At 41.7% G+C, this 27,725-nt stretch overlaps 1 protein-coding gene across 1 annotated transcript in view; it reads right to left on the reverse strand.

The window, feature by feature from the left end:
• Positions 1–2,376: 2,376 nt before the first annotated feature.
• LOC111862034 (LIM homeobox transcription factor 1-beta) overlaps positions 2,377–27,725 on the reverse strand; it is a 75,525-nt gene continuing 50,176 nt past the window's right edge. Inside the window, exons 5-7 of the mRNA XM_023847091.2 lie at positions 18,755–18,887; positions 12,397–12,666; positions 2,377–3,163 (exon numbers count right to left, since the gene is read on the reverse strand). Of these exons, the coding sequence (XP_023702859.1) occupies positions 2,916–3,163; positions 12,397–12,666; positions 18,755–18,887 (651 nt within the window). The 3' untranslated portion in view covers positions 2,377–2,915. The remainder of the gene's footprint in view (positions 3,164–12,396; positions 12,667–18,754; positions 18,888–27,725) is intronic.

Here is a 27,725-nt window from a genome sequence, read left to right on the forward strand (position 1 = left end):
GGGTTCGAGGGTGTGAGAATTGACAGGCACAAACAACTGGCCGCCTGTCAATTCTCACACCCTCGAACCCAACACCTTGTCTGAAATTTTTCTTCTGCGCGTTCAAGGTTACTCTTGGCCTTGTTCGAAGTTACGTGACACTTGCTTTAATTGCATGTAAGTCATCGAGTGAGAATTATGTGTTTAGAAGAGAGTAGAATTTATAACGATTGCAGTAGAGACTGAAGTTTCCTTTATAAGAATGCGCTCTATGACGTAGGCCTGCAATATACTCCCACATTTCAGGAATCAGTAGGCAGCAGATTCATGATTTATCTTCACGTCTGTTACGTTTCTGCGGGTCGACAACCGGCAGATCCACTCGGAGAGATTTCGGGACCCATAAAGTTGTCGAATTAATGAGCAGAATGAATGAAATTTGATGAAAGTGTGACAGTCTCCTCCATTCAGGTACACTACACATTTTTTTGCGAAGATTTACAATATAATATATAGCAGGAAGCCAAAGGTGACAAGGAGTCGCCTTCTTGGCCCTTGCACCACGAAACAACGCAGTCAGGGTAGCTTATGTCCCAGCCGAGATTCGAACCGAGAAAACTGAGACGCTTGAGTCTTGTATCCGGGAGGTGCTTGATTTGAATCTCGTTCGGGACACCTACTATCTTGACAGAGGTTTTTCTTGGTTAACCTAAAATTCCAGATTGTTGCCTCACATTAAAATATGCCCCTTTCTTCCGACACAATTTTAAATTCATTGTTAATTAATGACTGTATTACTGTAGGCTATACACTCTGTGATGAACGGAGAAGTTCATGGAGCTAGGCCTAGGCCCACTGGGGCTGTAGTGCCGGGGGGGGGGATTACACTCTGTGATACCGAGAGTGTCGTTATAACAGCAGATACATATGAATTGTGCTGTTAACATTTCTAACAATATCTGAAATATCGTAATAATTCTGAACAATATTAAAAGGCAAAAAGTAAAGCTCTCCCTGTAAGAGGCCGTGAAGGCTCATAGTGCTGTGAGCTGTGAGACGACAAGGCTGTCATTATTTTCTAGACATTCAACTCACAGATGGTGGTGAGGTTATCAGCCTTATATGCTGGTCACCCTTTACCCCCAGAAAGATTTCTGGTACTTACTGCTGTAAAGAATCTGAGTAGACCTCGGGGCTATAGTAGTGAGGCTGTAAGAATTAGGTCAATATAAAAATCCAATGACTTCATCTGGAATTGAAACCGCGACCTTTTGGCTTGTAACATAATTATTCAGATTGGCGGTCACGTAGCACGAATAGGGAGAAGAGGAATGCATATAGGATAATGTTGGGAAGGCCAGATGGAGAGAGACAACTGGGAAGACCAATGCTTAGGTGGGTGAACAACATTAAAATTTATCCTAGAGAGATACAATGGGATGAAATGGACTGGATCGAACTGGTTCAGGATAGGGACCAGTGGAGGGCTCTTGTGAACACGATAATGAATTTTCAGGTTCCATAAAATGCTGGGAAGTTCTTGAGTAGCTGCAGAACTGGCGACTTCTCAAGAAGGGCTCAGCTCCGTAAGTTAGTGACTGAGTTAGAACATAATGCTTCCAACAAGTACACAAAAGCGTTCCCTGTTGTGTACATCATTACTATCCATACATGAATCTCCATTTGCCGTCGTGTGTTGCGTGATTGAGCTCTGTCTTATTTTTCGTAAAGCTCTTTACCCTACTTATGATAATATTCCTGTATACACTTGGGACTCGTTTCGTAAAAAACGTGACTGGAATTTGGTCTTTACAATTTATGAGCCAGAATGCCGAATATCGGTAAATGCTGTAATTCCACATACACGTCTTGTAGAGAAGCACTGTAGCAAAAAGAGTGATTATTAATTATTGTCGGGGTGTCCGCTTATAGGTCACAGGAACCCAGACAATAATATAGAAACACCATGTTTTATATGTAACTGTGAATAGTCAGGAAATCAACGATTAAACAGTTCTTGCTTTTTTAATATGTTGCATACTGCAGAAAGTAATGGATATCTTAGGCACATCTAGGACTCTTAGAACAAAATTCTGAATGACTTCTAATATGCGATTACTTGAACATTTTGTAGTGTGGAGGATTCAGAAAAAATCGTTGCATATTGTCTATGAAAGACATGTTCAGAACTCTTCAATTTTTTCTTTACCCTTCATAATTTTTATCTGAAAAACGTGGAAGCTAAACTGAGTTTTTTCTTCAAAAGCGCTCTAATAATCATTAATTGTTTTAAGATTTAGAGGCAGGTTATAGTACGTTCATAATTATTTATTTTTGACAATGAAAATTCTATTTAAAAATATGTACACGCTTCTTGATGTCGTAGGGAGAATTGTATTCTGCTTCATGGAATGAAGTCCGAATATTGGTTCATTAATCGCTATACAATCTTTATCGGTACCTACAGTCCTATTTCTTTCCTGAAATGAATTGTTACTTTTGGAGAAAACGTATCTAAAATTCATAAGATATTATAGAGCTACTGTCAACTTGCACTTGGAAAAAAATTACCATCGTCCATTGACCATTTTAAAAATTAAGCTGTATGAAGTATTTACTCAGCATTCAGTACAAATATTCAGAGTAACTACAGAGTTTCCAAGGATTTTAACATTACATATTCAAGTTTTTCTCATATTCATCTTTTACTTTCGTCCATAAATTCATTTTTAACGGTACTGCGCCAGAGCACTGCAGCAGAAGCAGAGGCAGAAGCAGAAGTAGACGAGAATATCCCAGTTTTGCGCGTTAATTGTGATGTCCGCCCAGAAGATGATCAATTTCTCGTTCTGATGACGTCTAATAATCTGAAGATGGTGACTCCACTCAGAACTGAGAAGCCGATGCGCCTTCCACGTGACGAACACAGACATGGATTATTGATCTACGAGAGAGGAATCCTCTCCACAGAAATAGGAAGTCTGCATGGAGTACAGCCTGTCGATTGGATTCAAACCTTGAAGAGATGACGCATGTTGGTGCAGAAACATGTGGTTATGGTGGTGATGGTGGTGATGGTGAGGATGATGGTGGTTGTTGGATTCCAGTGACGCATCTCCACCCCCGTTGTAAGGGTAGCTTATAAACCCGTTGTCCATTTTACTGCCTTCGTGTTGACTGTCCCCTGTCAACAAAACAAGTAAACGCAAGCGTTTATGATGTGTCCATCAGCTTTTCCAGCACACACCAGGAGAGAAAACAGCCATTTACGGTAAAAGTAACACACCCCAGTAAATCAGCCTGTATAAATTGACTCCTTAAGTTAATAATATGATAGAGGGATGTAGACAGAAACCACTATAGGATTCACAGCTCAATTTTATAGCAGAGTTTTAGCATTTGCAATATAGAACCATCATGTCATTTGGCGATATTGTATCGGTTAATGAGGTGGTGTAGCATAGAGTGCCTCATATCAAAATGGTGGAAATTTCTGATGTTGTTGATACGTGAGAGATATAATCTAATTGAAGTCCCTTCCCATGAACCTGAGTCAGAGAAGTCTCACTGAATGATAATCCAGCTCATTACAAAATTGAAGTAGGTTATAACAGGATTTTGATAGCCTATACCATAAAATAGAGGGCACGCAATAGCGTAGTTGGTTGAGGGACTATGCTACAACCCCGAAGTTCGCGGTTTCGAGTCCTGAGCAAGTGGATTCTTTTCAATTGACCTAATCCTTCCAGCCGCACTATGACTGGGGTCGAGGCTACCACATTTTCTGGACAATGATGGTGGGGTTGCCAGCCGCCCTTTACCCCCCAGGAAGATTCCTGGTACTCATTTCTGTTAGAGGCTGAGTCGACTCCAGGGACATAGTGCGTCTGGAAGGATTAGGTCAATTGAAAATTCCAATGATTTCATCAGGAATGGAACCTGCAATCTTCCGGTTCAAATTTTAAATATGTGGAGTTAAATAAACACAAGAATTATATACATTTATTAGCTTGCTTTCTTTTCTTAAAAAGGAGGCTTCATGATACCACCTTGCTCTCCATATGTCCATGATACCAGCGTGTCTGTGTGTCCCCGCAGTAGTGGAGCGAGAAGAGACGGCTGTTACTATACAAAACATATATGTGACATGTGATATGACGCCTGAAAGCCACAATAGTGCAATCAGAGAGCGCCACAGAGACAGCGTGGTAATCAAATCTTCTAACTCGTTTATTTTTAATCTTCTTTCTCGGAAAATTACCTTCAGTAAGAAATCAGTACGAAATACTGGATAGTTTTTTTTTAATTCGCTTAGTGGGGTGTGGAGTACAACAGGGTCCACTCGGCACGGCCGCCACTGATTGGCCTATTGTAGCCTGCCCCGGGTGATTATGATGATGGAGAATTTGGTGGAATGAAGATTGGCAGGGGAAACAGAAGTACTCTGAGAAAACCCGCCCCAGCGCCAATTTTTCCACTACAAATCCCACTTGACCAGACCCGGGATCGAACCCGAGCCGCCGCGGTGGGAAGCCAGCGACTAAGCGCTTGAGCTATGGCGCGGCCTACTGGATAGTTAGTTTCTTTATGATAAAAGTATTACTTTTATCCACAGTTATATCCTAAAGCGAAGTCTGATAAATTTGTGAGCTCTTAGTCAGGATATTTTTAAAATGGGAATCAAATAGTTCCCAATAAACGACTAATGAATGTATCACAGATGCCACGCTCAAAGTTAATTAATTAACCATCAAAAGTTATTTAACACGACAAAATTGAATTCCATTCAAATTAGAAAACAATATTAATTAACATCTATAATTATAAAAAACACGAAATAATATGGAATTTAGATTTACGGGTCTATTACACGAAATAATTTTCCATTGAAATAAATGGAATGTTATAAATAAAGAGTGCGTAATATAGGACGCCGTGGTTTCGCTACATGCAGGAAGAGTAGTAACCACGGACGTTTATTTACGTCTGTCAGCCAGTGATGTGGCTTGTCATTTAGGGTGATCGTGTTGTCCGTCATTAAAAGCCCGTGCACAGTTACAACCGAATTTACTGCACAAGGAAAACCCATTCTCACAGAAATCACTTTATCTTAAAATTATCAAAAGCTGTAGGTAGCTGTAGGGCTGAAACATGGACACTTAGGGCAGTANTAGGTAGGTTGAAGTAAAGAATTTCGCATCTTCTCGGGAGTCGTGATAATGCGGTTACGGCTGGGCGGCCAAGGAGTCGGATTTCGCTTCCCAGGAGAAAAGAAGAGATTTCTGTCATCTCCACAGAACTCTGATCAGCTCTGGGAATCACTCAGCCTACTGTTAAATGAGTAACGGGCGTTCTTTCGCTGTAATTATGCGGCCGGAGCGAGAAGTTGGCCACTCACCTCCATCTAGCGCCGAGATTATGAATGTGTGGAGGCACTTCTTCAGTCCTCCAGTCTTCATAACTTCGTGGTACTTATTAAGGACAGGGAAATACATTTTTTTGTATCCTATTCTGGAATACAGACTCGTTCCTACACGGTGACTTTGTAAACAGCGGATGTTGCTAGGTAACGCCCGAAACATACACGCACGTAACAATAGAAGAACGATGTTTTCTGTGGTCTGCGCCGCGGCCGTTTCTGGGAAACAGCTCAGTAAATACCTTACCGCGGCAACGAACAAGAACGCAACAATAGAAGAATAGTGTTTTCTATGTGGTCAGTGCCGAGATGGTATAAGCTAGGGATAAAGTTATGTGAGTATTTGCAGTTCAGTTGTACTCTGCAAGGGAGACTGAGAAGAAATAACACTGTAGTCAGCTGAGAGTTCAAATTCCGGCTGTGAAGAGAAGACATTATTTGTACTGTAGTTACAGTGAGATGGTTATAGTTACAGCATTAAAACCCGTTGCCAGGATACGACTAATGAAGACTGAGAAATCTTAGAGTGTGCTGGTGATTTGCAAAGTGTGTAGATCAACGATTGCCTTGTAATTTCAAGTTGTGTCAATAAATCCAATAGCCAATCCATACCCCGTCTATAGTCAGACACATAAACCGTGACACTATCTTGACTGAACAGCTGAAAGCAGCTCATGAAATCGAAACCCCTATCTTTGTTAGACATTGAAGGGGTCTATAAATTTACCTATGGTTTTGCAGGGCCAAAAGATGCGAAAAGTCGTTAAGGGAAGAACAGAGAGATTATATTAAAATTGAATTCAACGTAATACTTTTTATACTGGATATTAAAGTAGACTAGTTCAAAAATAAATTGTTTTCACCCTCACGAGACAATTGAGAGACAATGGAGACATTACTGTGCTAAACTGACTCCGATTAGATAAAACGACTTGCTCAAATGGTTAACATAGGCTCTGAGATACAGAGGCAAGAACGATTGAGTTGAAGAAAAGGTTAGGCTATATGCTATAAAAAGACCTATTAGGTTTTATATGTCAATTTTGGGGAGGGGTGAAAGGAAATGGTGCTCAGGGCATGGAGAAGTAAAGCAGCGTCGAACAAAATGCTCCTATCTGGGAGTTCTTCAGCTCCTCCTAATATGAGAACCAACACTCTATCCCCTCGTGTCGTGTCGTCCGATCACCATCAAAATCATCAGCATTCCTCCTTCCTATCTCCAGTAAGCCCCGCCTCCACCGCTGCCACGGTAGGTTCTCTGATAGTCATTTGTCTTCCTTCAGCTTCTGCCATTGATTCTCCATTCAAACTTCCGTTGCAGAGCAGGAATTGAAAAGGAGGGAATCCATTGGCCCCAGTGCAACATTTTATTCCACGAAGCACAGTTAACCTTAGTCTCCTTTCTTCCCTAAGTACAGGGGTGTCAATTTGGAGTGTTGCGCCCTCAGAAATTATTTTGCAATCATCGGTCAATACACAAAGTCATTTCCAATAGCATTATTGTCGCGTTTGAGTTTCTTACTCTTGTGGCTATGAAGAATAAAGTTTTCTGGGCTGTGATGCCATGTAATCTCGTAGATTTTTACCGAAGTTTCGGAAGAATATTCTGTGGCCATTCTCAGGATAGAACAGTAATCTCGATAGCGTATTGAGGCAGTAGGTCTACATCCACCAGTGCACCCGTTATTCCTCCTGCACACACCATGTTGTGGGATACAACCTCGGGCTCTCAGAGCAAGGTGGACACTCGCTATGTTTTGACTGGATTTAAGTGATTCCACAAAATTGCGTGACGAATGCGTTACATATGAATCTTATGGCATAAAAATATATCTGTCGAAATTATTGGAAATATACTTTACAGCATATTCGAAATATTCTGTCATATGGAAGCGAAATGAGGGAGTTTGCTGATAAATTGGGGAGTAAAATGAAGATTGTAAAATTAGATTATTTAAGAAGATGGTTTCAGGTGACAACAGGAAATAGAGTGAGAAGTGAAATATTTTGGGAAGAAATGTATGTTATTTCATCAGGGTAGGAAACCTGAAAAATATAGCACTCGGATTGTATGACCCTATTGATAGTATTAAGGACTGGTTATCGAAATATTCATTGTCCTGGTCACCACGAAGAAGAAGAATAAGAAGATAAAGAGGAGGAGGAAAATAAGAAGAAGAAGAAGAGAGGTGTATGTGTAAGTAGAAAACACATGTTAATACAGTTACACAACATTAAGCGAAGGCAGCTAACTCGCGAAGAGATGATGCCAAGAAATAAACGAAGTGTGTTAGGCTTGTGTTTCCTGTGTCACACAAATTTCTGACTGCTGCATATAATGCCTGGGTCTGATCACGTAAAATTTCTGGACCTTCCCTTTTCAGCAGGAAGCACAACAATGCTTCAGAAATTCTCTGCACTGAAGTTTTTTCTTTTAACCTCACAAGCACCGCAATGTAGCATTCATAATTCACGTACTGACACGCCTGTATTTTCTGCCACAAAGTGGCAACACGATTTTCGATTTTTCTTCCCCTTCTTCTTGAATTTCTCTGTGTTCCCAAGTGAACGCGCGGCATTTTCACGGCGCGGGAAGGGAAGGCCCATTAAGTGTGGAAGTAATGATGGCAACAGACTGCGATAAAACGTTTTCTTCCGCCGTCACCTCCCTCAGGCCTAGTCTGTATCGTCAGAAAGCAGATTCAGAGTGTTCCTAGTTCTTGTTCACTACAAAGCACGAAGGCCCCTCCAGATCTTAACTGTGGACACTTTTCTGCGGGGAGTAGGGATAGATCAGTCTGTATAACCATGGACTACGGACTGAACGGCCAAGGCACGATTCCCGGCAGGGGAAAGTATTTTGTCTTCTCCAAAACATCCAGGCCGACTGAGTCCCACGGAACCTCCCATTCAATGGCTAACGGGGACGATTTCTCCGGGGATAAAGCGGCCGATGCGTGAAGCTGAATGATCATCGGTATGTAATGCAAAGGTCAAGAAAGGTAGAGGTATAATTCCACTCCCCTATATGTTCTCATGGCGTAGTACTTAAATAATTAAGCACAGGGACAATTTTACTTTACTTTCTTGTGGTTTAGTTTTGCGTTGCTGTTAACATGTCAGATAATAACGTTCAATAGAATGATTAGTGAATAATGAATTACAAAAGGAAACGCAAGGAAATCGCCATGGCCTAATTCAGGTACTGTTCCCGTATTTGTCTGGAGGAACTGAAGAAAGCCTCAAATAACTTCAGCAACGATAGCCGCTATCCCTTACGAGGTCTGAACCAAGCACCTCCCGCATACAATCTAGCACATTATCACTAAATCAGCCTGCCCGATGCTATGGAATCGCGAGTCATAGGCTAGAGTACACAGTTGCTAAGAGAGATGCGGAAAAATTCGTGCAACATTCAGTATGTAAAATTCATTAAAATATAACTTATACGGAATTAACGATAAGGCGTCGTTAAATAAACATACACCTTGGAAGATTTGTGTATAGAGATTACTGTAATCTGAGATATGACGTCGTGTAGTCTGGTAGATCGTTACCGACGTTTCGGTATGACGTTCTGCCTATATATTCTCTGAAACTTTGGTGACGATATATCAGACTGGACGGTATCACATCTTAGAAGGAAAATATTGGAGGAGAGTACTGAATTATGAAACATGCTGTTCCTGTCCTGTCATATTCGTACACCTGAATATTGTGCAGCCTGTGCTCTGCAGGGGTCTCGGATACTAGGAGATTGTTTCACATGCGGGGCTTCCAGCGTAAGGGAAGGGAAGTATGTAGGTACTTCGTAGACGCGAAACGGATAAATCCTACAGAACTACACTTATAGCGCTATATTACGGTACAAGCTGACTGTGTGTGTCTTCTGGATATGTCAAGCGGCACGGGAAGAAGGGAGAGTATGTTGAGGAAATGGCTCGTAAGGTTTTGGAGGGTCTGCACTTCTCATGGAGCAGTCTCCGATCCGTCGTCCAAAAAGAAATTCGATGCCTGCAGAAGCATGAACGAAGACAAGACACCAAAGTTACTTCCCCTGACTTTATAATCCTTAAAAATAATTGGAGAAAAGGCGTCTGTACCTTCTTTTAGTTCGATTTACATCTTGGATTCCTTATTTAGCGAACGTAAAAGGTAAATGTATCGCTGTAAGCAGATCGTGAAGGCCCACAGGGCCGTGAGACGTCGAGGCTCCCACATTTTCTAGACAATCGACTCATAGATGGCGGTGAGGTAGTCAGCCTTACGCGCCGGCCGCCCTTCTCTCCCAGGAAGAGTACTGTTAGAGGCAGAGTCAACCCCGGGTACAGAGTGTGGCTGGGAGGATTAGGTCAACTGAAAAATCTAAAGATCTCGTCGGGAATCGAACCCCCGACTTCCGGCTCGTAGCATAATGCCTCAACCAACTACGCTACCGCGTGTCCCCCATTACCGAAGCTATGAATAAATACTTTTAAAAGAAAAACTGCATAATAATTTTCTTCGTAATTTATTATTTTCGTTGTGGGGAAAAACGATATATTGTATTTACTGATCACTTTGAGAGGTTTCGGTAAACAAACTGAGGAGATATCCGAGCGATATCTTTTGTAGTTAATTATTACAGTAAGTAAGAAAAAGTAAGCCGGTCACTGTAGCCGAGCGGCCTAAGGCATGCACTGTCTTCGCTCTCTTGGAAACTGGGATCGTGGGTTCGAATCCCACTCAGGGCATGGATATTTAGTTTGTGTGTCTTTCTGTGTTTGTGTACAGGTAGAGGCCTTGCGATGAGCTGATCACCCGCCCAAGGAGTCCTACCGAATGTGTAAGATCAAGAAAAACCGAAGTGAACGGAGAGGTTCATGGAGGTAGGTCTAGGCCCACTGGGGCTGTAGTGCCAAGGGGGGAAAAAAAGAAAAAGTAAAGGTATCCCTGTAACGGGCCGTGGAGGCCCATAGGATTGTGAGATGTTGAGGTTCTCACATTTTGTAGACAATCGGCTCATAGATGGCGGTAAGGTTGTCAGTCTCACGCGCCGGCGGCCCTTAACCCCCAAGAACATTCCCAGAATATTTGTGGTACTTTTGTCTGTTAGAGGCTGAGTCGAGCCCAGGGCCATAGTTCGGCTGGAAGGATTAGGTAAATTGAAAAAAAATCCAATGAGCTCATCGGGGTTTGAACCCGCGACCTTCCGGCTTGTACCATAGTGCCTCAACCAATTACGCTACCGCGTGCCCCTGTTAATTATTACAGTACTGGAATAAAACACGTTGAAACTTAAACATGGAAATGTTGCGGCATTAACAACAAAATCCCATTTAGAAGTTTTCTGTGAGCATGAATCATATTTCATTGAAGGTTCCTGACATCAGTAACCTGGTTAAGTACTTGGAATATTACTACATTTGTACTATAATAATCGACTTGAAAGAATTACAAAATTCACTAAGCAATGCTGATATCTAGAAATATTCTGTGAAATTTGGTTGGGGGGGGGATGAGGGTACTTCAGTACCGAATCAAGTATGTCCTCCATCGGCCGTGTCTTGCTGTCATATTCTGTTCCTATTTGCAAGGACTACGGTCATTACTTAAATAACGAAGAACTAGAGATCGCTGAACTTTCAAGTGCACCTACATAATCTTCCTTGCTTTCAGCGCTAAGAGTCGAATGATTTAAAGTAGTGTTTCACAACCGCCGGGCCGCCACCTGGTACCGGGCCCTCATCTTATAGAAAAAAAGAATGTACCGGGCCTCGGACTCGCAAAGGTTGAGAACCACTGCTTTACAGCAAATAAATTAACAAAAGCAAACAATGAATCCTAGAAATAAGATTACAGTTTTCCAGGATATGATGCCTTATATTCTGATACAGAAGCATTTGCTGCCTCCATCTTCAGAGCAGAAGACTTTTCGGTACCTTCCTACCAGGCTACACGACATTACGTCCTACAAGATTTCACGCTGCTCTAAGAACTTCAAATTCTAAACGTAAAGCTGTTACTTGCAAATATAGTACAGGATGTTCAATCAAGGAGGAAATCTCCCAACGCCGTTGACCAGACACAATATTCTTCACAGACTGTTGCTGTAACTGTAACTGTAACTGTAACGGCGCGCGTTTATCAGCGCTAATGACTCATTCTGCTGTCAGCAGTTACAGCAGCAATCTGGAATGTTGGGCCGGGTCAGTGATGTTGCGAAATTTCGTCCTTACCTGAACATGCTGTATATTTGAAACCAAAATACGGCACATTAGCTTTCATTCCTAACCAGAATTTATTTGCAGTCGTAATATGAGTACGTCAGAATTTTAACAACTATATAATTAAAAACATAAAAAAGTAAAGGTAAAGCTATCCCTGTACCAGGCCGTAAAGTCCCATAGGGTTTTGAGACGTTGAGGGTCCCACATTTTCTAGACAATCGGCTCAAAGATGGCGGTAAGGTTGTTAGCCTTATGTGCCAGCCGCGCTTTACTCCCCAGAAAAATTATTCAGTTAATTCCTGGTACTCATTTCTGTTGGAGGCTGAGTGAACCCAAGGGCCATAGTGGGGCTGAAAGGATTAGGTCAATTGAAAAAATCCAACGACCTGACCGGGACTTGAACCCGCGATCTTCCGGCTTGTAGCATATCCCCTCAACCAACTGCTCTACCGCGTGCTCCTCTTAATTATTAAAGTACTGGAATAAAGCCCGTAGACGGTAGGACACCTTGGACGAGTGATCAGCTTATCGTAAGGCGTCTAACTAAACACAGGACAGCACAAACACAAAATAAACACATACACCAAACATCCATGCCCTGAGTGGGATTCGAACCCACGATCCCGGCTTCCGAGCGCGCGAAGACAGTATATGCCTTAGACCGCTCGGCTACCGTGACCGGCAATGTATAATGCACAATTTAAATACCGATTCCAGAACTATTTAAAGAAGTGAAGATATAATTAGCCGAGCAGTGTTCAAGTTTGTATGAACACCGGTGTATATTACCTGAGTTGAAGTCCTGTACTGGGTGTTGGTGGTCACTCATCCCCGTGCTCTTGTTGCTGTAGAAAGTCGTGTCCTCATTTTCCAGAATCTCTTCCTTGATGGGCAGAAAATGGTGTCGGTGGTGGTGGTCGTCAGGAAGCTGGTCGCCGGGTGCGGGTTGTTGGGGGTGGGTATGAGGGTGGTAGCCATCCAGCCCGGGGCCTCCGTGCAAACTTCCGTGCTCCGTGTCGCTACAGCTGTCGTTGAGGAAAGAAGCAGCCCCTGGCGGACCTGCGGAGGGACGAAACTTGCTGTAAGAGCCCGAGTTTCCTAAGCCAGAATTAAATGTCTGTAAGGAGGGTACGTTGGTCCCCGCCATAGCTCAAGCGGTTAGTCACTGGCTTTCCACCTCGGCGGCCAGGGTTCGATCCCGGGTCTGGTCAAGTGGGATTTGTGGAGGACAAAATGGCGCCGGGGCAGGTTTTCTTCAAGTACTTCGGTTTCCCTTGCCAATCTTCATTCCACCAATTGCTCCGCAATCACCCTCACCTATCATCTGGGTCTGGTGCAATAGGCCAGATGTGGCCGCAGTACAAGGGACTTAGTCCCACCCCACTAGCAATAAAAAAAGGAGGGCACTGGGCCATGACATAGTTCAGGCGATGTTTTCCCAACACGGCGGCAGAGGTTCGATCCCCGGTCAGTTCAGGTGGAGTTTTTGGTGGATGAAGTCCTATTAGGACAGGTTTCTTCAGGGTACTTCGGTATCCCATGTCGTCATTCCACAGGCAACTCCAATTTCATCATCATCATCATCATGCGGTGCTGGTACAACAGCAGCGGCCGGTGTAAAGAGCAGAATTGGTATCACCCCCTCCCCCCAAACACGCAAATTAAAAAGTAGGGCCGTCTTTGCATCATTTCACGAGTCTTCACTCCGTATTTCCTGTCGGTTTTGTGAAAAAAAAATGTTCGATCGGTCTTATTGGCCAGGAGCGCCAGGAGTCAGGAGCGGATTTCATTCGAACTACCTTCACATTCTAGCAAATTTTGTGGACTTTTTTTTTTCAATCCTTAAGCTATATTCCAGTCAGTTGGTTCCATAATGTCAATAGTTCTAAGAATATTTGTAATACAAGTATTAAGTTATCATGCTACAAGCCTGAAGGTCGCAATTCGATTCTCAATGAGGTTATATGATTTTTCAATTGACCTAAACCTTCCAGCCGCACTATAGCCCTGGGTTAGACTCAGCCTCTAACAGAAATGAGTACCAGGAATCTTCCTGGGACTAAAAGGGCGGCCGGCGCATAGGGCTGACGACCTCACCATCTGTGAGCCGATTGTCTAGAAAATGTGGGAGCCTCGATGTCTCACAACCCTATGGACCTCCATGGCCTGTTAAAAGGGATATCTTTATCTTTTTAAGTTAATAATCTTATTTATTTTTTATACTCATGGTCATATAACAGTATATACGAGCATATTGATGTGTTCCGACATGTTATAATGACCTGTAAAATGCAAACAAAGTATTTACTTCTTATGAGGGGAAAATGGAAGTAGCCTGGTCTAAGTTAATGAACTCTCTCCTTTAAAACAGCGATTTCTTTGATGTTTTGGAGACAGTTCAATGCATACGTATAGAGGGAGAGAAAACTGTTCGTGTTTATCCTTTAAACCTCAGTGGTTACTATATGTACCACATTCTAAAACTCTACATTCTGCCACCAGAATGTGTTTATGTGATTCGTACGGGTATCCAGTAAGCAGCCGTTAATATATACCAACCATTTTATCTCTGTAGTGGGGAGATAATAATTTCCCGTGAGTTACGAACTGAATCATTATATAAGATTTGAGGCTTTCACGGCGGTGACTATGAAGAAAGCAGTCTTCTGGGATTTGGCACCGTGTATATGTGGTTTTAACCGACGTTTCGGAGGAACGTATCGCCTCCATCTTCAGGGTAGAAGAAAAAATATAAGAAATCTGCAAAGCGAAGAGACCGTGAGAACCGGTAAAAGCAGACTGCTTTTTTTTTTTGCTTAGAATGACCGATACTATAACCTCCAAGAATATTAATCTTTCCTCCTGGGACTCTGTATATGTATGTGTGTATGTATGTAGGGCCTTTGTATGTGTTTATGTATCAGGGTTCATTTAGCATATGTTCATCTGTCTGAGTGCTTCGGTTTCCCCTGCCACTTTTCATTCAGCCAAATTCTCCACATTCATTAATCATCCTATCATAGATGCTATGTAGTCCTGATAATGAGAACGTCGTTAAATAACCAATTAAAATAAATCTGTGCCTGTTTTCACTAAACAGAATGAAAGAGATTAGTGAAGGCAGTGGCGCCAGTTAGACCACACTGAAACAGATTGAACACATCATGCGAGCAGGTAGTTTATTCGGAACTACTCCCAGTCCAGAAGAAGGCTCTTAACGTTTCCAATTCACGTAGAACAGGAAATGCATTGACAGAGTTCACTTCGGGTTTTATGAAGCCTATATCTTACTGAATTCTTGGAAAGAACTTCCTTTTTACGACGTCAGTTCCGTCTCTGGTCTTTTGTTGTAGAGAAGTTTTGTTCGGCCATTTTGTGAGAGGAGTGTGGTCCGTTGCTAAGAAGAGAAGCACGGCCGGAAATCTTCGGAACAGAAAGAGAAAGAGAGAGTTGTGATGCGGGTTGCCTGCAGTGTATGCCGTACGTAAGGTCTAGTAAGGCAGGCGGGATCATGTTGGAAGTGGAGCAGAGGCAGGAAGCTGTACTGGAGTAGAGATGAGATGAACGGGCGAGCTGCAAGATTCGGTTGCTGTGGTAACGCTCCACCCATCTTTCCCCAGCATCCCAACCTTCCTGCTGCTATCCTGACTTCCTGACTGCTAACCTTACACTACAGGGTGTTTGGCAAAGAGACCTAACCATTTGTCTCACTGACTCCTTGGAGCGGAATCTTTCTTCACTCTAGCTGTACTAGGTGCGCAACTGGTCAAGAAATTCCCCGCACTTTATGGAATCCAAAGCTTTATTCAATATTCGTAACAGCTCTTCAATTATTTGCATCCTGAGCCAGATGAATCCTGTTCACATCTTCCTACCCTAACAGAAAGATCACAAATAAGAATCGGACTTCATCTTGTGTCTAACTCCAAACTCGCGGACCCATCTATGAACTCGAGTCATTTTAGACAAAGAAATGTAACAGATGCTCTAAATTGTCACTTGGACTCTATTTATATGTGAGTCGGGTAGCTTAGTCGACATAGCAACTGGATTAAGAACTGGACGACAGAGAATTATACTTTCGATTCCCGGTAGGAGCACGAGACGGCTCTGGAGCCGACCCATGTTCCTATAAAAAGGGTAAAGGGGGCTGTTTCGTCGGGGGTAAAATAGCTGGGCGGCGTGAAGCTGACCACTGCTTCCAACTGTTGTCAAGGAGCTGTGCCTTGACGCCCCACATGTCCTCTTGGTGTGGTGCATAATTAAGCACAGAGATAGCTTGACCTTTGGTTAATTGTTGTTTTGTAGGCCTATTCCATCCATTCTGACCTCTGCTAGACATTTGTTGACATCAATAACACAGGATAAGCCTTCCCAGTCCTGTGGCACTTAATTTTTTTAAATGATATTAAACTTACCATGAAATTTCATACATATGATGCGTCCTGACATTGTGTGCTTATGGATAACATTCCTCGCGTTCGCAGTTACACGCTGCCCCCATCTTTGGGCTCGAAGTGAAGAGGTTTATATCAATATTCGTATGAATATATGATTTGACCCAACAGACCCATGCCAGAAGAGTGGGGGCTGATGCTCAGGCCGGGTCAAAAGACAGAGCCGTCAGGGAAAGATAAACAAAAAGTTCTGGGAAGAATTGATCGCCTACATGATTTTTGATACGACCAGGAACGCATAGAAAACCAAAGAATTATGGGGTATACAGAGAAACAGACAACAAGATGATTTCATAAGCCTCAGAAATTAGCTGGGGACACAGAAAGCAAGTCCATTATATACGCCTCTTTTATTTCTTCAAAACAAGGAAAGCAAGCCAAAACGGCCATTCTAATGTCAACCGAGCCTATATACACTCACTCATCCTACCCACTGCGATCCTGAAGATGGAAGATGGATCCTAAACGTCGGAAAAAGTTCCCACACATACACAGTGCCAAAATATCAGGCAGAGTTAACGTCAATAAGGGACCATTCTGGAAGCCCAAAATTGTTAATTTGATATTTGCTTTTGTCAAATATACACGCAGAGTAATGCGACTTACTATGTTAATGGTCTGTAGTTGTGAAGCTTACATCTTTGTACTTCATATTTCACTTGTTTTTTTTTATTGAGTTAAGCATTATGTACCGAGTACAGTCTTAAATTCTTTATATGTTCCAATATGCAGAAGATAACCTCCTTTATAAACCTCTTTCATTCCGTAATTCAACGATCAGTAAATTTCCATCTCTATATAATTTTTTCTTCATTTTACTTCCCACCATTGCCACTAGATAGCACACAGGGTCCTTAACGGAACTGCCAATTCAATGCTTGGCATGCAGCAAGCAAAATAGGACGCTGAGGGGGTCGGACTTGCCTACGGACAGAGGAATCTGTCGCACTTATGGATTATTGAACAAGAATGGTTGGAATGGAGAAGTTTTCCCTGTCTAAGCCTCGGTCTTAGAAGAGGAGGCGTTGTATAATGTGCATTGAGGATGGAGAGGCTAGGATCCCTAGGCTGATGTCCACTGTTGGAATCAGACGGCTGGAAGAGACGGGATTCCATTCGGATTCCATCGCTCACTTAGTTCCGTGCAACAGTGACATATGCGGAAATGTTGGGTTCCTATGAACGGACATGTTACTCTGTTGCATGTTTCACGTTAGAACCAAGTCTGCGATAAGGACTGGTCCATGATTGCCACTCAGTCTGCTGAACCTAATTCGGGGGTTTCAGTTTCGGTCGCGATACAAAGGATTTACATGATTTTCTCGGCGCTTCCTGGCAAATTTTCCGAAACCCTATCGTCGTCTTGCAGTGATCGGGTCTCATTCTACTGAGAGATATTTTCTTGCCTCATATTTTCAAATTACGGAATTGGCCTTATGGTTATCATTCAAAATTAGTATTAGAGGTTTCAGTTAGCCTTATGTAGAGTGTCTCATAATTATTATTCCAAGAGAAAGCATTTATTACTGACAAATCACTGCAGATGAAGCTGTGAGAAACGCAAAAGAATATTACAAATGTCAGAATGTTAACCAATAGAATTAAAAATCCAACCCATTGTATTATATATTACACAGCTGGACCTACTCGGATTACATTTAGCCTATGTGCATGATACATTAATTTTAAATAGAAACAAGACCTGAAGATGGCACACATATGCCAAAACATGCCTTCCTATATATCCGTCTGTTTGAAACAGTGTTTTGTTGACAGTAATAAAACATTGTGACACAAAAGCCAGAAGAGACAGCCGTTGCTATGTTACGGTATATTAAATACGCAATGACGTCACTAAGCAAAGAGCCGTTGGTAGTCACCGGCCGATCGTTTGCAACGCCTACATATGTTCCGTGAACACAACTTAACATGGCGTTTGTAGATTAGTAAATGGAGCAGGATGGGAACTTGACAGGAATGTGGATTATCACAGACGATGCTGTGCTCCATGTTAGTGGGAGTATGAATAATCACATTGTATTACACTTACTTACTTACTTACTTATGGAGTTGAGCCCTTCTTGAGGAGCCGCCAATTCTGCAGCTACTCAAGAACTTCCCAGCATTTTATGGAACCCGAAGGTTCATTGTATTACACAGGCACTTAAACTCGAGTTACACATTCTTACCCTTCGAGTTCATCTCGGGATTTGCTTTTCTATTGGTTTGTGATCGCCATGTTTTTCTATGCACTGCTGCCAACCGCAGCAAAGAGAGGTTTCTCTTTCCCTTCATGACTCCCCAGCCCTTCTTCTAACGGTTTGGATGAATTATTATGGGACATGCGGTCTTTTGTGTTACTAACGTTTCAGATGAGCACACTACCTATATCTTATAACTTTAATATGGAGGTATTACGGTTCTTCGAAAAGTTTGTAACCATCTATTAGACTACACAATGTCAAGAAAAACATCAAAATCAATCTTCAGAAGCTTAAAAATTTTAAATCAAAAGCATTGCATTTGAGATATTTCGCAATATCTGTAAATTGCAACATACTTTGAAACTGTTTTCGGGCCTCATTGGGTACGCAGACTCTGGTGTAACCCCTTAGGTAACGTTATAAACCAACAGTGAGTTATAATGTAAATTCTAGTTTAGTTAATAAGAATAAAGATTGATAGCTTACTTTGGTCTTCTTCTTTAACCTTCGTCTTTTGGTTCTTTTCATCACTACATTCATCGTCTTTGTTGCTTTTGTTCTCTTGTCTTGCTTTCTTCTGTATCTTCTTCATCTTGGCTCTTTGATTTTGGAACCACACCTAGTGAATATCAAGGAGAATATAAGTAAAGAAATGTCACGCTCTGTTTGTTATTTTGCGATGCCTCTGTGCCTGACAACGTATATGCACTCCAATGAACACATGCCACTCAGCATACTAGATGTGACCAAAAAATCCAATTAAAAAGCGACACATGGAAACTTATCGGCATTCAATAATTCGTTGTTCAATTTACGGTTACTGTACCTGCATCAAAAGTGACATATCTTCACGAACGCTTAGATATTCTTAACAATACTTGATAGGACATAACATTAATAGTACGTTCTTCTTGGTTGTAACACTGTATAGTTCGAAGAGAATCCGACATTTCGGAAAAAAAATATATGGCATCTATTTTCAGGGTCGAAAAATATTCAAAGCCAGAAACTAGTCGAAACACGCGGCAAGCTTAGCTTGTTTCTCTTGCTCTTCGACAGTGAAGATGGAGGCAATATGTTACTCCAAAACTTCGGCTCCTCTCTCTGAACTACACGGTGTTACACCACAGAAGATCGCAGGTTTCATAGTAATCGCAGCGAGAACATAAAATCCAAATAGTATGGTATACACTTTCACGCGTATGAGTGACTCTCGACGGTGTTTTGGATTGGAGATTAGATTTATTGATCACTTTAGCGCACAACTCGTAACTACACTTAATTATAGCGCAATCGCTTATTCCCATATTTTACAAATCACTAGAGCACACGATAAGTCTTTGCCAGTCCGCAGTGTCTTCACTAGTAGTTGCCTGGTAACGGCTTCTAACAATGGCTATTCCCCTGCTTTTGTGCTGAAGTAATTTCCGAATGGCGGCTCCCTTCTGTCTCAGTGCTTCGACTGACTACCTACCAGGCTAGCGGTCATTTCGCACAAACCTCCTAGCCTTCTCTTCACAGGTTGACTTTAATCTGAGCACTTTTGCAGCTAACAGGTTCCCCCAAACCGTCTCAGCTATAACATCTTGGCACGGACCACATAGATAACACCGCTCCTCTGTTGTTTGTTAAGTTGCATTTCAGTTGTCGCTTATCAAGTATTTGCTGCCTAGCAACGGATGTTTTCCCCTTGTTTGTTTTGCGGTCGTTGCCCATAAACTGGTCCGTACGCAGCAGTACTTTAAATCGTTCACATAACCTGTCGTTTCAGAGTTTCTTCTTCACAATGAATGAACTACGAAACTTCGATATTCAGAAATGTGGAAACAAATACGGACGAGGACGTTCCTGAGTCAGAGAATTCCTAGTATCCATTTATTTTCTATTCGTAAGGATTTACTTCTTATCATTACGTTGTATCAGACAAGTATGTAATTTTCGAATGACTCTACATCTGACGAGTACTATTTTCTGGGATCTAATGCCGTGGAGTCTGGTAAGTGTTTACCGACCTTTCGCACGTATAAGCAAAATAGCCAGCAGATCAAGCCTTCCTCAGATAACTAGCAACAATTACTCTATTTTATTACTTTTAGAAACAGGTCTAACTACTTTAAATTTCACGAAATTCTACATATTTATGAGCATTTATGAGCAATTTCTTTCGCTCCGTGTGGAATAATAAAAATATATGAAATTGTTATGCATACATAGTCAGTTTCTGTTACTTCGTGACAACTTAAAGAATTATGAGAGGTAAATCTGTAAAAATTCTGATCTAAAATTTGTAACGTTACGTTAATACGGTTATTGTGTTTCTGGACATTATTCGTCGTCCTCTTTCTATTTAAAACACACAACATTTCATCTGTGTTAACTCTCGCAGATGGTTTACGCTATTCTTATTATATATATATCCTATCTTGCGACGGTGCTGGTGTTTATACTCGTAGATAGGAACTAGCTCTGCCAACTGGGCCCAACCTGAAGACGGAGACAGAATCCAGCCTCTGAAATGTTGTGCTTAAAATAAAAGCTTATCGATTGATAATGTCCAGAAACACAGTAATTTCACAAATTCAGATATTTAGTTGTCCGTCCAGTGTGAGGCGCCCTTTCATTTATACCAATCGGATCAGTCAGTCAATCAGTCAGTTAGTCAGAATTTTCATTAGTATTTAAGCTTAAACCGCAATTTAATATAGAACCCATTGCACTTTGATCTGCCGTCCTTGTGAGGAACCGGTGTGTGCAATATTGGTTCATGGAATGTTTGATCTGGCTGCAGTAAGCAATGGACCGCCACGTACGTTGTATGATGTGACCCACGTATATCCCGCGGCTGTCTCCAGAGCATTTCCTCCTCTCTGCGCAGTACCTTCTGTGCCAAATACAAAACAGCAACCCTACCTGCCTAATGCTTTAGTATCGGGCAGTTTCTAGGTTACGTGCGGTCTTAAGTATGCCTGCGGTAAACCCTTGCCCAACTCCAGCGTTAGCCTTCTCGACAACGGCGCGTCTGGTAAATCCGCATTGATGGAAATTAATGTCTTATGATTAAATTTGGATATGTGAAAGCGGTAAAGTAACATCTCCATTAATAGCTAGATTATACTTGTTATTGCTAGTGGGGTGGGACTAAGTCCCTTGTACTGCGGCCACTTCTGGCCTATTCTACCAGCCCCAGATGACAGGTGAGGGTGATTGTGGTGCAATTGGTGGAATGAAGATTGGCAGGGGAAACCGAAGTACTCGGAGAAAACCTGCCCCAAAGCCACTTAGTCCACCACAAATCCCACTTGACCAGACCCGGGATCGAACCCGGGCCGCCGCGGTGGGAAGCCAGCTACTAACCGCTTGAGCTATAGCGCGGCCTTAATAGCTAGATACATATATATTATACACACAGAGATATAAGTCTCTTCTTACTCAATTCTTGAAACAAAACCATAAATTATGAACGAAATGCATTTACGTGTCTTCAGTACAAATAGACAAGGATTTATTGAATGAAACATCTTATTTTATATTGTACATGTGAATGATGAATAACATATTATCTTGATTATTCGTTTGGAAGCTGAGGGCTTTATTATCTGAGACAAAGGACGTTTCGGCAGAGAGCAAGAGACAGAGAGGTGTGGAAGTTTTGGAGAGACAAAAGTGTCAGAGAAGTCGTGTTGGTGTGTACAATAGGCATACCAAGACCTTTTTGGCAGAGTGCACATGTTCAATTTTTCTTCATTTGAAAATCAGATCTTCCCATTATTTTTTTATGTATGAGCAAATCCATTAACGTTGGAGAACTGGTTGTGCAGTTAGTGTAATTATGTGTTTTGTGCTCTTAGAATATAATCACTAAGGTTTAACTTCGTGAAATTTGACATTGTCCATCGTCTTGTATTTTATTTAAAACACAAAATATTTCGGAGACTGGATTCTGTCTTCGTGTTCAGGTGAAACCCACTCAATTGGGCTAAATCGATAGAGCTAGTTCCTATCTCTCAGACTACAAAATGTTGTGTGTCTTAAATAAAAAAAAACAGTACAATGGATAATATTGAGGAACACAGTAATTTTAAGACCCTTGCAGTATTTATAAAGTCGAGAAAAAAATAATAGATTCTAAAACTATAATGGGGAATAGTTCAAGTTATGGGGCAAATGCATCGCCATAACGTACCGTTTAATGACAGTTTGCGTTTCTTGAAATATGACTTTGAAGTCGACATACAGGGTCACATTTATTGCGTGTATTTGCATTGTTCACACAGGTTATATGATCACCGGTTTGCTATTTGCTGATTATCATTATAGGCGTAAAAATAGATTGCTTTGGCAACTGTAATCTTCTCAGAACAGTGCTACTGCTGTTGAAAATTTGTGCCCAAATATAGAAATATTTCTGATCGAATTGGCTTGATGTTGTTACATAGAGATGTGAGAAACCTCTAATTCTTCCTGTATGAGGCCCACGGTGTCTGTCAAACAACATCACGAGCATACCTCTCTCTCCCTCTCTCTGTCTCTGTCTCTCCCCTGTAGCGTTCCGATAGTCAATAATAAGCCTGGCCACACGTCAGTGCACGCCAGGTCACAGTTAGCAGCAAGCAGGCACGCATACCAGCAGAACGATTGCTGCGAAACTTCACGCGAATTGCCGCTGCGCTCGGAAAATCCACACGCGACATGCTGCTGTAATACGTCATGATGCTGTCCAAGTGCCAGGTTCATATGAGCTTTACTTCGAGATAGAAGCAGGTACTGCCTAGAAGATCGGTGTAACAATCCATGTCTGTATGAAATCCTGATCATTATGAGTGAAGCTATGAGTACAGAAGCGCTAGTTGCAAATGGTATTAACTGTTCCCGGAGATTACCAGTATGCAAGCGCTAGTTGCAAATGGTATTAACTATTCCCGGAGATAACCAGTATGCAAGCGCTAGTTGCAAATGGTATTAACTATTCCCGGAGATAACCAGTATGCAAGCGCTAGTTGCAAATGGTATTAACTATTCCCGGAGATAACCAGTATGCAAGCGCTAGTTGCAAATGGTATTAACTATTCCCGGAGATAACCAGTATGCAAGCGCTAGTTGCAAATGGTATTAACTATTCCCGGAGATAACCAGTATGCAAGCGCTAGTTGCAAATGGTATTAACTATTCCCGGAGATAACCAGTATGCAAGCGCTAGTTGCAAATGGTATTAACTATTCCCGGAGATAACCAGTATGCAAGCGCTAGTTGCAAATGGTATTAACTATTCCCGGAGATAACCAGTATGCAAGCGCTAGTTGCAAATGGTATTAACTATTCCCGGAGATAACCAGTATGCAAGCGCTAGTTGCAAATGGTATTAACTATTCCCGGAGATAACCAGTATGCAAGCGCTAGTTGCAAATGGTATTAACTATTCCCGGAGATAACCAGTATGCAAGCGCTAGTTGCAAATGATATTAACTGTTCCAGGAGATTATGAGTATGCAAGCCCTAGTTGCGAATGGTGTTAACTGTTCTCGGAGATTACGGGTATGCAAGCCCTATTTGCAAATGGTGTTAACTGTTCTCGGAGATTACGGGTATGCAAGCCCTAGTTGCAAATGGTGTTAACTGTTCTCGGAGATTACGGGTATGCAAGCCCTAGTTGCAAATGGTGTTAACTGTTCCCGGAGATTACGGGTATGCAAGCCCTAGTTGCAAATGGTGTTAACTGTTCTCGGAGATTACGGGTATGCAAGCCCTAGTTGCAAATGGTGTTAACTGTTCCCGGAGATTACCAGTATGCAAGCCCTAGTTACAAATGATGTTAACTGCTCCCGGAGATTACCAGTAGGCAGGTCCTATTTGCAAGCGTTATTAACTATTGCTGGAGATTATGAGTATACAAGCCCTAGTTGCAAATGGTATTAACTCTTCCCTGCAGATGGATCTGAAGACACTAGTCTCTCTGTTGTCCGCTCTTGTTATTTTTAAGAAGACCGCTATTTAAGAAGAGTTTCTCGAAGTCTATACCAATCTTATTTATTATATTCAGTGCGGACATGTTACGATTGGATTGTGTGTGACCGAAACAGAGCCCCGAATACACATTAATCTTGCTATTGAAGCTTACACAGAAATGTTACATTGTACAACGAAGCATAAGAAAATCAAGTATTTGACTACAGTAGAAATTTCATTCTTCATAGTGAATGCTTTAATGGTTGGACGTCTCAGGAATAAGGGTTATATTACCGATAAGAGTAGAAGATTTTCACGCCTCTACAGCGTCAAGACAGAATCTGTGACCTGCCCATTCTCCCATAAAATGGGTAACGGAGTTCTTTTCCAGAGAGTAATGGGGTCGAACGTGAAGGTGGCCACTATTCCCTATCTAGTGCTGAGGTTAAAGATTTGTTGAGGTATAAATCCTCAACCTTTCAAATATTTATAATTTGATTCTAAATTAAGCACAGCGGTGAATTTACTTTGTATATTACAAAGTGTTTGACTGGGAGCCGATCACAGTGGCTGCGCGGTCTAAAGCATGAACTGTCTTCAATCACTCGAACGCTGGGATCGTGGGTTAGAATCCCACTCAAGGCATAGATGTTTGGTGTGTGTATGCGTTTATTCTGTGTTTGTGTTTTCATATGTTTAGGTAGCGGCCTTGCGACAGGCTGGTCACTCGTCCAAGGAGTCCTATCGTCTGTGAAAAATGATTACGGAACTGAATAAGATTCCCGGGCCCTAAATGAGCTTGAGATGCCATTGAAGAAATGTTTGATGCAGGATATTAAATTTTTGCCTCTGTCTGTTTATGTGGACACATGGTAATTATTATCAATTTAAATTTGGGAATACAGGACAAGGGCCTTAACACAAAATATGGAGCAAAGATAAAAAGACAAAGTTATTCCCTTCTTTAAATAATTAAGCTCTACGCCATGAAGGCATGTAGGGGAGTGATGTATAGATCCACGTGTTCTTGACTTCGGCACTAGCTGGAGGTGAGTGGTCAGCTTCAAGCCACTGAAGCTTTGCCTTCTGGAAGAGAGCCCCCGTTACCTATTGGATAGGAGGTCGGGTGGGCCCCAGAACCAGTCTGCACGATACGGAGAAGAGAGAAATTCTGACACTACAGGGACTCGGAGGGGGCACGCGGTAGAGTAGTTGGTTGAGGGGCCATGCTACAAGCCGGAAGGTCGCGGGTTCAAGTCCCGATGAGGTCACTGGATTTTTTTCAATTGGCGTAATCCTTCCAGCCGCACTATGGCCCTGGGGTCGACTCAGCATCAAACAGAAATGAGTACCAGGAATTAATTAAATAATTTTCCTTGGGAGTAAAGCGCGGCCGGTACGTAAGGCTGACAACCTTACCTCCATCTTTCAGCCCATTGTCTAGATAATGTGGGACCCTCATCGTCTCACAACCCTATGGGCCTTTAGGGCCTGGTACAGGGATAGCTCTACTTTTTTAATTTTACAGGGCCTCGAACTCCGACCTCTCGGTCTTCCAGTCCGTAGGCAGTCACTATACCGACTTCGCTAGCCCGGCTCACTAAAAGGAGTTCCGGAGATAAATCACAGGCCTCACTTTCAAACAGCACATGCTTGGCGTCCTACGTATCGCGTAATACTTCAGTGGGCTATCTAAACACGCTTTCAGTATCGAAGCTGTAAGGCGTCGGATGTTATGATCGAAGGTTGATGAAGTGGACGTAATAATGAAGGAAACGGGCGTAGCCTAAATGAGATACAATCCCAGCACTTTCCAGGAGAGTCTATGGACACAAAAATCATCAGGCAAAACATCCTCTTTCCCTGACGAGATTCCAACAGAGGAGCTCCCGAGTATAAGCCTGGAACGTTACACCTACATCAACCTGTCTGTCACTCTTGTATCGTTAACGTCACGTCTTGATATTACAAACTTTTAGCATCGAAAATCTATTTCTGGCGCGCACTCTCTTGCTGGACTCGTGGGAAAATATTCTTAAGGTCGAATTCTGCTCGTGTATTTCTTTGTTTTCAACTGTAAGTACAGAGTCGGGAATATTTAGTCGGTCTAGCTACTAGGCTACAGGATAGACGATTGAGGAATCAGTGTTTGATTCCAGGCAGGGACAAATATATTTTACTTTGCACAACTTAGAGACCAGCCCAGGGACCCACCCATTCTCCTGTCCAAAGGGTACTGGTGGCTCACTCTTGGGGATAAAGTCCCTAATTATCTGCCTTCTTCAGTTCATTGCATATAATCTTGACGATGTCTGATTTCTTACTAAATATTTCTGCGAATAATATTTGGAAGGGTCGAAAAGTCCAAAACCTAAGATTTCTTTCCCACGAATATTAGTGGCTCTCCAATTTTGTAACTCATTTTATCGAACCATTGTCAGCAGTGTGGTTGTGTGGAAACAGATCCATGTAAACCAAGGGTTCAATATAACGTGTCACAAAAAAAAAACCGCTCTACAACCGATCGTGAAAAAGTAGCCTAGATGTTTATTAATGCTTGTTATTTCAGTTGTGCCTACAAGCATATTGCTTTCTGCCACTACACACACAAAGACAGGAAACATAATTTGACACGTTGAATTATGTACCAAATATAATTTTCAGTTTCTAGAAGTAATAGGCTATAATCATAGCTTATATGTATCAGATTAAGATTTTCTATCCTCTAATTATTCTGTCAGTATGCGTGTTAGAAAATAGTTATGCATAGGAACAGAAGATGGCAGTATTTGAAGGTAGGATTTGTACCTAAAAATCCTCTAAATAGCAGCACCGCTTAAGAGTTGTTGCTATTCTACGAAGTTTAGTAATTTAGTATAAATGTCGTTGCTGGATTAAAATGAAAATATTTTTATGTACTTCATAAAATGTTATTATGACTCACTCTGTAGATTTTGTCCTGTCTAGGATATGAACACCTACAAGAAGTGTCCTATAACTATTTATAAGGTTAAGTTCATTTATATAATATTTTAGAAATAAGTTCTTACCTCCAAAATTAACGCTTTGCATATCCATAGAAAGATCATTCGGTTAATGAGGTATAGAGAAATAATCACTTTGTTTTGAGGATCAATTAAACTCCATAAATGAAAATGTGGGGCAATTTTTCTGCATTATTTAACCTTAAAGCTCTGCCTTATAGAGGGTTTATTTTATAGGTCATAGGAATATCCTGTTCATTATTATACATTTATTCAAAATACACAGACTTATTTTTTTATACTAATATTTCCTCTATAATATTCTCTTCAAGAGGGGTTTTCATAGTTAAAAAAATAAATGTCTGGATAGCTTGGAAATTCTTTATAATGTACATATGTATTTATATAGTACAGCTGTTGAATAATATCGAATTATCTTATTATCTGTTGTCGTCAGAATCAAACAATATTAGTGGGGACGGAAAAAGGTATATAGGCCAACACGTGAACATTAAATAAAATAATAAAAA

Source organism: Cryptotermes secundus, unplaced genomic scaffold, assembly GCF_002891405.2.
Source record: "Cryptotermes secundus unplaced genomic scaffold, Csec_1.0 scaffold181, whole genome shotgun sequence".
NCBI classification, from domain to species: domain Eukaryota; kingdom Metazoa; phylum Arthropoda; class Insecta; order Blattodea; family Kalotermitidae; genus Cryptotermes; species Cryptotermes secundus.